Below are 11,675 nucleotides of genomic sequence, written 5' to 3' on the forward strand. Positions count from 1 at the left end.
GTCCCCTTGCCTGAGCTTTGCCCCTTGTCCCCTGTCCCCTGTGCCCCTGCCCGAGCTCCGGCTCCTGTCCCCTGTGCCCTGTGCCCCTGCCCGAGCTCCGGCTCCTGTCCCTTGTCCCCTTGCCTGAGCTTTGCCCCTTGTCCCCTGTCCCCTGTGCCCCTGCCTGAGCTCCGGCTCCTGTCCCTTGTCCCCTTGCCTGAGCTTTGTCCCTTGTCCCCTGTCCCCTGTGCCCCTGCCCAAGCTCCGGCTCCTGTCCCTTGTCCCCTTGCCTGAGCTTTGTCCCTTGTCCCCTGTCCCCTGTGCCCCTGCCCGAGCTCCGGCTCCTGTCCCTTGTCCCCTTGCCTGAGCTCCGGCTCCTGTCCCTTGTCCCCTTGCCTGAGCTTTGTCCCTTGTCCCCTGTCCCCTGTCCCCTGCCCGATCTCCAGCTCCTGTCCCCGTCCCCTGTGCCCCTACCCATGCTTGTCCCCATCCGGCTGCCTGGTCTGAGCGAGACCACGTCAGGAACCCCAGCCCAGCCCGTCCCCCCAGCGCTGGTGGCACCTTGGTGGCACCCCGCCTGTCCCCGCTCCCGGAGCAGGGGCTGGGCTCACTTGGGTGGGCGCTGGGCGTCTCAGCATCCCCGCGTGGCCCGGCCAGCCGGGACCCTCCAAGGGGCTTTGTTGGCCGGTGGCTCGTTTCTATGGCCCCTTTCACGCCGAGCCCGGCAGGATGGAAATTAATAAGCCCAATTAAAGAGCCCAGACGGTGGCGGGTGTTTCCTTCGCTTTGTTGTCCTTTATGCAAAGGTCTTTACAGAAGAATTAAAGTCCAAAGTTCACGGTGCCGGAGCCAGCCCCGGTGGCTGGGAGCGAGGAGGAGGAGGAGGAGGAGGAGGAGGAGGAGATGGAAGAGAGCACAGAGTGTGCTGGGCAGGCGCGCTGGTGGCTTGAACCCCCTTGGACGTTGTCCCCAGGGCGGGACGTGTCCCTCAGCCAAGGGGCAGCAGAAAAGTCCCCTCCATCCGCCCCGGGGGTCCTGGCTGGGTGGGGGGCCAGGGAGGTCGGTGGGTGTCCCTGGGGGGGGGGGGGGGGCTGCGGCCCTTGTCCCCCGTGGGTGCTGGGTCCCGCTCACCCCTCGGGCTGGCGCGAGGTGGTGGCAGGGTGATCCCCGGCTTAACCTTCCACGGCGCGGGGGGGATTACGGGGGATCCGGCAGCTCCCTGGGGTCTCGAGCGGCGTGGGCGGCCCGGGCTGCTCTGTCCCGCGGGGGCTGGCAATGGGGGGGTCCCCGAGGGGTCCCCGAGGGATGCCACCAGCGCTGGGGGGTCGATCCGGGGCTGCGGATGCGCTTTGGCAGGCTCTCGGAGACGCTGCTTTATGCAGGCGGTGGGTCGGTCTGCTTCTGGTGGGGATGGGGTTTGCAGTCCTTAGTCATCGGGCTCGGAGGCGCCCGGTGTGTGCGAGAGCACCCTCAGAGGACGCGTGGCACCCTGCAATGCCGGGGAAACTGAGGCACGGAGCAGTGCCGCAGCCTGGAGCACGCTCCGGGATGGGGCAGGGGCAGACAGCACCTTCCCCCCCCCCCAGACACCTCCTCCTGCCTGGGCTGGCAGCGCTGCCTGTTGGCATCAGCTGCTGAATGCCCCCCCGCAGCGTTTGGTGGCCGCGGGGACCACGAACCCCCTGAGCGCAGGAGGGGAAACTGAGGCAGCACTGGCGGACAGGCCCGTGCAGGCAGGGCTGGCAGGCAGGGGCTGCAAGGGGCAATGGGGGGGGGGGGGGGAGACAAGCCCCCCCGCCCCGCCATCTCACCCTGACCCTGTCCCTCCAGTTTGCCCAGTACGCCGAGATCGTGAACTTCATGCTGCCCAATGGCACCAGCCGCAGCGGGCAGGTCCTGGAGGTGATGGGCTCCAAAGCCATCGTCCAGGTGAGCCCAGCGTGGCGGGGACGCGGCGGGACGGGGGGGCCAGACGGGCGCTGCGTGGCCTGGGGCTTTGTCCCGGGGTTCTGTCCCCCTCCAGCGGTGGCTGCCGCAGCCGGCGGGACCCTGCCGGACTCTTGTCCCAGCTCTCCTGGCTTGGCAGGCTGCAGGACCGGTGTCCTGGCCCCGGTGTCCTGGCCCCAGTGTCCTGGCACCGGTGTCCTGGGAGCGGTGTCCTGGCCCCGGTGTCCTGGCCCCGGTGTCCTGGCACCGGTGTCCTGGCCCCGGTGTCCTGGCCCCAGTGTCCTGGCACCGGTGTCCTGGCACCGGTGTCCTGCGGCGCAGCTCCTCGCTGGCCCACGGCCCTTGGCTGGAGCACGGGGAGCTGCCCCGGGCTGGGGGTGCGGCACCGGCAGGGACGGCGCTGGGGCCTCTGCCAGCCCTGGCGCCAGCAGCTCAGGGCAGGAGCCTCTGGGTGCCGAATCCCAAAGGACGTCTGCCGAGTCCCAAATGACGACATCTGCGCGACTTCAGCGGAACTCGGGGGCCAGACGTGGGCATGGCCCTGTGCTGGCTCTCTGTCCTGCTGTGCCCGTCCTCCCCTCGCCCGAGCTGCCCACCCCGGTCCCCTCCCTCCGTGTCCCCACCGGGGAGAGCCCCTCTGGGTGACGCCGCGGCCTCCTCGGGACCCTCCGTCCCTCGTCCCCACGGCCTCGCCGTTGGCCTCCCTGGGCTGCCTTCCCTTTCCATCCCAGCAGGAAAATTTGGGACCCTCCTGCCATCACCCCCCTGCCACCAGCCCTCTGCGGGGCCAGGACCGGGGCAGGCAGGGGGTTCCTGGGGTGCCCCCCCCCCCCCCAAACTGGGGTATCCAAGCAAGGGGGTTCCACCAGGAGCACCGGGGCCGTTTGGGGCTGTCCTGTGCCAAATTAGCCCAGGTCCCCTCCCGCCCCGGGGTCCCCGGGCTGGCGAGCCACCAAACCTCGCTCCTCTAATGCCACCCGGACCTCTGCAGCGCCCTTTTAATCCTATTAGGGAGTCAGCCTCGGGAGGGGGGGAAAAAAAAAAAAAAACGAAGAAAAAAGGAAAAAAAGGAGCTTTTTGCAGAAGCAGCTTTGTCAGGGGCTGACCTGCGTGCACCCACACGCACCCGGGTGCTGCGGCCATCACCTGCCCTCGTGCCTGCCGGCATCCCCGCCAGCCGGGTGCCCCCGGCTTTCCCAAGCCGACCCTTCTCCCAGGGGCCACACGGCTCTAATTAAAGCAGCGATCTGGAGGTTAATTAATACAAATGGTGTCAAATATTATACCAATCAAAACGCCTTTGATTTCCCCGCCTTGCCCGCGGCCCTTCTGCTGCGCTCGCTGCGTTAACGAGAGCGTGGTCCCCCCCTCCCCGAGCCAAAGCCCCTCAGAAGGGAGTTTTCTTAACCCCGGGGGTTCTCCCCCTCTTTTATCACCTCTCCCTGACGGGTTTTTCGGGTGAGCGCGGATCGCATCACCTCCCCGCCGAGAGCCCGGCCGCCCCGAGCCCCCCGGCCCTCCGCGCCTGCTAATCCCGGCTAATTGCCACCCGCCCGCCTCTTGCCCCGGGGTCTCCGCAGGTGTTTGAAGGAACATCTGGGATCGACGCCAAGAAGACCTCCTGCGAATTTACCGGGGACATCCTCCGGACCCCGGTTTCTGAGGACATGCTGGGTAAGCCCAGCCGGCTGCTGAGCCCTGACATATCTCGGTGCATGGATGATGGGGTAACCCGGGGACAGGCAATCTGGGGGTGTTGGAGTCTTGGGGTTCAGCTCTGCTGCTGCCCAGGGGCTGGGCACGCTCTGCGGTCCCGGGAGAGTCGCATCCAGCGTGGTGACGTGGTGACGGTGACCCTCGTACAGGGCTAAAACGTCGCCCTGGGCCCACTCTGCCCAGTTATCCCAGGAGAAAAAGCTTGGGCCGGACTGGGAGGAGGTTTCCCGGGTGAGGACAGGAGAGCTTCAGCCCGTGGTCGTGCCGTCAGCGCTCTCGTTACCTCGACCTTAGGAGAGCTGGGGGCTGCCCGGCATCTTCCCCGTCCGTGCCGAGCCCTGAGACGCGGCCAGGCGCGAGGACGCACAGGGGGACCGGCCACCCCTGCCCCCGCGGGGCCACCCGCCCCGGCGGAGCTGGGTGCTGGCAGACCCCCGCGGCCCTGAGCAGCCTCCCCCCGAGCCGTGTTAGAGGCTCCCGAGGGTCCTCCAGCCCCCAAAGCAGCCCCGGGGGCTCGCAGGGGTCGCAGCCGGTGACAGCGGTCGCTCGGGGTCCCGGCAGAGGGACCCCGGCTGACGCGCGGTGTCGCTCCCCGCTCGGGGGGGCCCAGCGTCTCCTGCCATCTCCTTCCCGTCTCCGCCGGCAGCGTGAGACCCGGCCGGAGCCCTCCCACAAAGGGCAGCCGTAAAGGGCAGCCCGGCTGGGAGGGGGCCGGCGTCGAGCGCGGCGCGGCAGCGGGCGGTGACGGCCGGACAGGCCCCCGCTCCCCGGCAGCGGCCAAGGAGCCCCCGGCTCCTTTCCCAGGCAGCGTCCCCTCGTCCCTGTGCAGGGTCACCCAGGAGGGGACGGCGGCCGGGCAGGGGCGCGCAGAGTCTGTCCCGGGCTGGCCTCGCCGCCCTGGGGTCGATTCCCCCTTCCTGCCCCCCCAAACTGGGCCGGGGTCCCCCAGGTGCTGGGGCTGCACGGCCCCGTCCCTCCCCTCTGCCGCTCTTTGTGCCGCGGCGCTGAATTAAAGCCGCTGCGTGCCAGCGAGCCGTGGGTGCCCAGCCCGCGCCAAGGCTACTGACCTTTCATGCTCCGCGCTCCCGCGCCCCGGCTCTGCCGTCAGCTTGATCCGCTCTGACATCGGCGATGCTGCCCTGGCCCCGCTGGGGACCAGCAGACGGTCCCATAGGGGCGGCAGCGGCACGCGGGGGTGCCGGGGGGGGGGCCAGCGCGGCCGGCACGCCGGCTTTGCGGCTATCGATCCCGCAGCTCGGAGGCGGTCGATGAGGCTGAGCGTGAACAGCGATGGAGCGGCTCTCTGGGAGCCTTGTACCCCCCCGGGGCTGGGGGGGGGGGTCTTGGTGTCACCCCACCTACGCTGAGCTGGGAACCCCGAGGGGGAGGCGACGGTGGGTGGCTCGGATGGCATGGGGGGGGCGGGGGGTGTCTCTGGGGACCTGGCCCCGTGTGCTGGCATCTTCCTACGCTGGGGGCTGGGGCGTCACCCAGCCCCTGGGTGCCTCGTGCAGTGACATGGGGACACCTCGTCCCCTGGCATGGGGGGGCTGTGGGACGCAGCGGCAAAGCTGGGGGTGCCTCCAGCCACCCTGGGTGCACAGTCCTCTGCTCCTCACCCGCAGACACCCTGGGCAGCTGGGATGTCCTGTGCCACCCATGGGTGCTCCCCATTTCCCGGGTTTCCCCCTTCTGGGGTGGACTCCTGAGGAAGCCGTTGCCCGGGGGGCGCGGTAGCCCCCCCGGTGTCCCCGCACACCGTGGGGGGCTCACAGGGAAACGCCAGCAGCGGCGTAGACCTTCGGTCTCGGAAGCACTGCTGCCTGTCCCTGGGCTGCCTGCACCCGCACAGGGGACCGGGAGCAGGATGGGGACACGGGGACCCAATGGGGACACGGGGACCCAATGGGGACACGGGGACCCACGGCCGCGGGACAGGCAGCTGCCTGCCGGGGCGTTCAGCAGGCGACCAGCAGCTCTCTCCTTGCAGGTCGGGTCTTCAACGGCTCTGCCAAACCCATCGACGGCGGTCCCCCGGTGATGGCCGAGGACTTCCTGGACATCAATGGTGACGGCTCTGGGCACAGCGATGCTTTGCCGGCTCCTTTTAGCAACCGGGGGCGATTCCTCCGTTTCGGGGTGCCCCGTGGTGCCTCATTCCCTTTCCCGCTGCAGGCCAGCCCATCAACCCCCACGGCCGCATCTACCCCGAGGAGATGATCCAGACCGGCATCTCGCCCATCGATGTGATGAACAGCATCGCCCGAGGCCAGAAGATCCCCATCTTCTCCGCTGCCGGTCTCCCCCACAATGAGGTGGGTCCCCACGGGGCACCGAGCCCCTGGCACAGCCCCAGCAGCAGCGGAGGAGGAGGAGGAGGATGGAGGAGGCAGCGTGGGGGGATTTGGGAGGGCTGGAGCCCGTCTCCTGTGCCTCTCCTCCTCTCCCCGCTGTGCTCTGCTCGCCGTGACGGGCCAGACCCACCTTTTGGGGTGTCTGTTGTGTTCCCCGACCCCCCCCCCCCCAGCCACTCAGGGTGATGGGCTAGTGCACGGAGGAGAAGGGAAGCTCCTGTTGCCTCCTGCCTCAGTTTCCCCGTCCGCACAGTGAGGGGGTAAAACGAACCCCGCTGCGCCAAGAGCTGTGCTGGGCAGGGCGGGGTGCTCTGGGCTGATGCGGGGTGCCCGAGCCCGTGGCGTGGGGACCCCCAGGCCACCCCGTGGCCCGGCAAGCGCGGTCACGCCGGGTGCCGGAAATACCAGCCAGATCCCCGGGCGCACCGGCGCGGCGGATGGGCAGCGCAGCCCCAGCCCCCCGCCCCGGCACAGACGGTGATGCGATGGGACGGAAAACCGGCCCTGACAGATCGGGAGTGACGGGGGAGGGTGGCCACGGTCAAGTCAGGGCCCGGCACGACGAGCGCCGGGCCACGGCGAGGGGCCGCGGCTGGCTGGGGGTGGGGGAGACCCCGCTCCCCCCCGACCCGCGGGGCTGGGTACCCGCCGGCGGGCTGGGTGGGCGGCTGGGGGTGCCGGTGGCCGTGCTGGGACGCTCTCTCCCGCGCCGGTTCCTGTTCGTCCTGTCTCCATCCCCTGCCCCTCGCTGCCGTGGGGGCCCTGTCCTGGTCCCAGGGGGGCTGTGGCCTCTCTGGGGGGGACGCGGCCACGGGCGCCGGCCCCGCGCTGCCCGCCTGTCCCCGTCCCGCTGCAGATCGCCGCGCAGATCTGCCGGCAGGCCGGCCTGGTGAAGAAGTCCAAGGACGTGGTGGACTACCACGAGGACAACTTCGCCATCGTCTTCGCTGCCATGGGGGTGAGTCGGGGACGGGACGGGACCGCCCAGCCGACCTCGGTAAAGGGGGGACTCAGGGGAGCCCAAATTGCAGGGGACGAGCAGGCAGCCTTGCCGCCGCCTCCCTGCACCGCCTCGTCCCTCGCCTGCCTCAGTTTCCCCACGCAGGAAGCCGCCCCGTGCTGACAGCCCTCTCCTCCCGTGCGGGCAGGTGAACATGGAGACAGCTCGCTTCTTCAAGTCGGACTTCGAGGAGAACGGCTCCATGGAGAACGTGTGCCTCTTCCTCAACCTGGCCAACGACCCCACGTGAGTCAGCCCCGTGGCTCCGGCAGGCGGCTCTCCGCCTCCTCCTCCTCCTCTTCCTCCTCCTCCTCCTCCTCCTCCTCCTCCTCCTCCTTCTCCTTCTCCTTCTCCTTCTCCTTCTCCTTCTCCTTCTCATCCTCCTCCTCCTCCTCCTCCTCCTCCTCCTTCTCCTTCTCCTTCTCCTTCTCCTTCTCCTTCTCCTTCTCCTTCTCGTCCTCCTCCTCTTCCTCCTCTTCCTCCTCCTCCTCCTCCTCCTCCTCCTCCTCCCTCTCCTTCTCCTCCTCCTCCTCCTCCTCCTCCTCCTCCTCCTCCTCCTCCTCCTCCTCCTCCTCCTCCTTCTCCTCCCTCTCCTCCTTCTCCTCCCTCTCCTCCTCCTCCTCCTCCTCCTCCTCCTCCTCCTCCTCCTCCTCCTCCTCCTTCTCCTTCTCCTTCTCCTTCTCCTTCTCCTTCTCCTCCTCCTCCTCCTCCTTCTCCTCCTTCTCCTCCTCCTCCTTCTCCTCCTTCTCCTTCTCCTCCCTCTCCTCCTCCTCCTCCTCCTCCTCCTCCTTCTCCTTCTCCTGTCTCCTCTCCCCCCGCTGAGGACCTGATCCATCGCGGGTGGATCGAGGCGCAGGGGCTGGTGCTGGGTACAGCTGGGGGTCATTGGGGTCCTGCCGTGCACGGGCACCCCGAAGGCTGGGGGTCCCTCTGCTCCCCAGGGGCCGGCCCCGCTCCTGGGCACTGCGAGCCCTGCCCTGAGCAGCGAGGGGGGGGGCTGCAGAAGCATGGGGGGCCCCCTCCCATCCTGCACGGTGCTGAGTCCCTCGGGCTCCTCCATGTGCCCTCCTGGCACCCCCCAAATCTGTCCCCGTGCTGGGACGGGGAGCAGCCACCAGCGCGGCTCGGCGAGGGGCACCTTGGGGGTGCGGGGGGGTGCGCGCGGGCTGGGCTCTGCCGGGCACGCTCGGAACCGTGTGCCCTGCCCCGCGTGCTGCTGGGCTGGGGGACCCCCCCGTCGTCAAGACTGGGGGACCCCCTGGGCAGGGCTGGGGGACCCCCCTTGGCGGGGCTGGGGCAGCCGTCCTGGGCTCTGGGCAGCGGAGCTGGCGCCAAACCCGGCCAGCTTTGGGGTCCCCATCCCTTCCCGATGGCCTGGGTGGGCAGCGGGTGCCCCCCGCTTCCCCATCGCCCAGTCCCAGCTCAGGGACCCCAAGAGCTGCGGTCCCACGGGTGCCCGGTCGCCCCTGCCGACGGCCTGGCACGCCGCGGGGAGCCCGCGCGGCTCGGCGGCGGGCGAGCGCCCGCAGGGCTCCGGGGCCGCTCTGCGGCGGGGGGGATTGGGATCTGGGGGTGCCCGCCCTGTCCCCCGGCAGGATCGAGCGCATCATAACCCCCCGCCTGGCCCTGACCACGGCCGAGTTCCTCGCCTACCAGTGCGAGAAGCACGTGCTGGTGATCCTGACGGACATGAGCTCCTACGCCGAGGCCCTGCGGGAGGTCAGCGCCTGGCCCCCGGCATCGGCCCCGGACCCCTGCGTCCTCCCCGTGTGGCAGGGGACCCCGTTCGGGCGCCTGGGCTGCCCAGGGTGCCCGGGATGCCTGGGGTTCCCAGGGTGCTGGGGGTGCTGGGGGTGCCTGGGGTGCTCGGGGTGCTCAGGGTGCCCAGGGTGCTGGGGGTGCTTGGGGTGCCCAGGATACTTGGGGTGCTCGGGGTGCCTGGGGTGCTCAGGGTGCTCGAAGTGCCCAGGATACTTGGGGTACTTGGGGTGCCTGGGGTGCTCGGGGTGCCTGGAGTGCTTGGGGTGCCCAGGGTGCCCGGGGTGCTTGGGGTGCCCAGGGTGCTTGGGGTGTTTGGGATGCCTGGGGTGCTCGGGGTGCCCAGGATATTTGGGGTGCTCGGGGTGCCTGGGGTGTCTGGGGTGCTCAGGGTGCTGGGGGTGCTCAAGGTGCCCAGGATACTTGGGGTGCTCAGGGTGCCCAGGGTACTTGGGGTGCCTGGGGTGCTCAGGGTGTCCAGGGTGCTGGGGGTGCTCGGGGTGCCCAGGATATTTGGGGTGCTCAGGGTGCCTGGGGTGCTCAGGGTGCCCAGGATACTTGGGGTGCCTGGGGTGCTTGGGGTGCCTGGAGTGCTTGGGGTGCCCAGGGTGCTGAGGGGTGCTTGGGGTGCTTGAGCCCCCTCCCGCACTGACTGCAGCCCCCCCGGCCCGCAGGTGTCGGCAGCCAGGGAGGAGGTGCCCGGGCGCCGCGGCTTCCCCGGCTACATGTACACCGACCTGGCCACCATCTACGAGCGGGCCGGGCGCGTGGAGGGCAGGAACGGCTCCATCACGCAGATCCCCATCCTGACCATGCCCAACGATGGTCAGCGGCCCCGGGGGGGGGGCACGGGGGTCCCCGTGGGGCGCGCGGTGCCACCGCCGTGCCCGCACCGGGAAACCACAGGGCCGGGAAATGCCGAATTGCTTTGTTTTAACACGTTTTGGGGGAGCTCGTGGGATCCGTCGGGGTAGCGAAGCTTGCTCTGGGATGCTTCAGGGTTATTTCTGCCCCCCGTGTCGTCCCTCTGGGCCCCCCCAGCCGGAGCAGAGTGCTGGGTTTCAGCCAAAGGCTGTGGCTGGGGTGGGGGGGGGCTCAGACTTGGGGTGGCTGGGGGTGCGTGCAGGCGTGGGCGTACCCCGGGTGTGCGCACACGCGGGCACGTCTAAAAGGGGCATTTCTCTGCCCGGTGCTGGGGGAAACGGGCTCTTGCTCAGAGCTGCAGGCCGGTGCCGCTTCCCCGCGGCCGTGCTGCTCCAGTCACCCCCCGGCATGGGGCACGGCCACGTCCCAGGTCCGGCCGAGCAGCCAGACACGTTTTTGGGGCTCACACCGCCCTGCCTTTCCCCAGACATCACCCACCCCATCCCCGACCTGACGGGCTTCATCACCGAGGGGCAGATCTACGTCGACCGGCAGCTCCACAACAGGCAGGTTCGTTCCCGGGTCCCTTCCCGGCCCCGTGCCACAGCGGAGCGGGGATGGATCCGGCACCGCTGTGCCTGCCGGCATGGCGTGGGGCTGGAAACCGACCCAGGGCGCCGGGGTGGGGGGTGCCGAGGGCAGCGGGGAGCCCCAAGTGAGGGCAGCGGTCCCCTTGCCTGCAACGGGGGTGGCCGGCAGCCGGCAAACGTGGGGGGGGTCCCTCTCGCCCTGCAGATCTACCCCCCCATCAACGTGCTGCCCTCCCTCTCCCGCCTGATGAAGTCGGCCATCGGGGAGGGCATGACGAGGAAGGACCACGGGGATGTCTCCAACCAGCTGGTAAGGGCTGGGCAGGAGGGGGACGAGGGCGCGGGGCGGGGGGAGCGGGGTCATTTGTCACTTCAGAGCCCTCCTCCCTCTGCTTGGGGCTGAGACCTTGCTGCCCTTGGCCCTGAGGGACTCGAGCGCTTATTTTTGGCACCTCTTCGACGTGGGGGGAGTGGGGGTAAGGGGTGGGATGCTTTGCCCTGGGAAGTGGGAAGTCCAGGGGGTGCAAAGCCCCAAAGCGGGGGCAGAGCTGGAGCTTGTCCTGCTGCAAGAATCCCAGGCTGGCAGCGAGCAGGATTTTTTTTCCGTGCAGCACGTATTGTTATATATATAATAGAATCATATATAACTGTGGGTGCTGCAGAGCCCAGAGGGCTTCGCACGGTGCCTGCTCACCCAGGCTGAGCCCGGGCATGCAGACCCCGCGCGGGGTGTCCCCAAGGCACGGGGTGACACGACCGGGCAGCAAACGGCCGAGCGAAGGCTGGCGTTTCCCTGAGCCGCCCCCGAAGCCAGGCAGGGGGGAGCCCGCGCCGCCGCCCCCGCTCTGCCTGCCCGGCGGGTTGTCCGGAGCGTCCGTCTGTCCTGACGGCCGCCCGCCCGCCCCGCAGTACGCCTGCTACGCCATCGGGAAGGACGTGCAGGCGATGAAGGCGGTGGTGGGGGAGGAGGCTCTCTCGCCCGACGACCTGCTCTACCTGGAGTTCCTGCAGAAGTTCGAGAAGCAGTTCATCACCCAGGGTGAGGCGGGCGGCCGGACCCCAGCCCCGGGGGGGGGGGGGTTGGGACTGGACCGGACCCCTGACGTCTCCCCGCTCCTGCACCTCCCTTGCCTGCGTCTCTTCCCAGGGCCCTACGAGAACCGGAGCATCTTCGAGTCCCTGGACATCGGCTGGCAGCTGCTGCGCATCTTCCCCAAGCAGCTGCTGAAGCGCATCCCCGAGAGCATCCTGGCCGAGTACTACCCGCGCGAGGGCAAGGTGCCGGGCCAGGGGCCGGCCAGCACGGCCCTCTAACCCCCCCCAGCTTTGGGGTCAGCTTTGGGGAACAGCCTTGCCCCCCCAACCCTCTACGGCCCATCCAAAGGTCCGACCGGTGGGGCTGGCCGGGGTTGGCAGAGGGCTGCGGGTCCCAAAGCGGTGAGAAACCTCTTCTCCTTGCTCAATAAA

General features: G+C 69.4%; 1 protein-coding gene across 7 annotated transcripts in view; it reads left to right on the forward strand.

Moving 5' to 3' along the window:
- Nucleotides 1-11,629, forward strand: part of ATP6V1B1 (ATPase H+ transporting V1 subunit B1) — a 52,666-nt gene extending 41,037 nt beyond the window's left edge. For all 7 annotated transcript variants that reach the window (XM_075499412.1, XM_075499409.1, XM_075499408.1 and 4 more), the window contains 12 exons: nt 1,810-1,908; nt 3,507-3,600; nt 5,633-5,710; nt 5,818-5,957; nt 6,853-6,954; nt 7,145-7,242; nt 8,592-8,715; nt 9,429-9,579; nt 10,106-10,188; nt 10,414-10,518; nt 11,118-11,247; nt 11,356-11,629. In XM_075499412.1, the coding sequence (XP_075355527.1) occupies nt 1,810-1,908; nt 3,507-3,600; nt 5,633-5,710; nt 5,818-5,957; nt 6,853-6,954; nt 7,145-7,242; nt 8,592-8,715; nt 9,429-9,579; nt 10,106-10,188; nt 10,414-10,518; nt 11,118-11,247; nt 11,356-11,522 (1,371 nt within the window). In that variant the 3' untranslated portion in view covers nt 11,523-11,629. The remainder of the gene's footprint in view (nt 1-1,809; nt 1,909-3,506; nt 3,601-5,632; nt 5,711-5,817; nt 5,958-6,852; nt 6,955-7,144; nt 7,243-8,591; nt 8,716-9,428; nt 9,580-10,105; nt 10,189-10,413; nt 10,519-11,117; nt 11,248-11,355) is intronic.
- The last annotated feature ends 46 nt before the right edge of the window (nt 11,630-11,675 follow it).

This window comes from Mycteria americana, chromosome 4 (assembly GCF_035582795.1).
Source record: "Mycteria americana isolate JAX WOST 10 ecotype Jacksonville Zoo and Gardens chromosome 4, USCA_MyAme_1.0, whole genome shotgun sequence".
Classification (NCBI taxonomy): Eukaryota; Metazoa; Chordata; class Aves; order Ciconiiformes; family Ciconiidae; genus Mycteria; species Mycteria americana.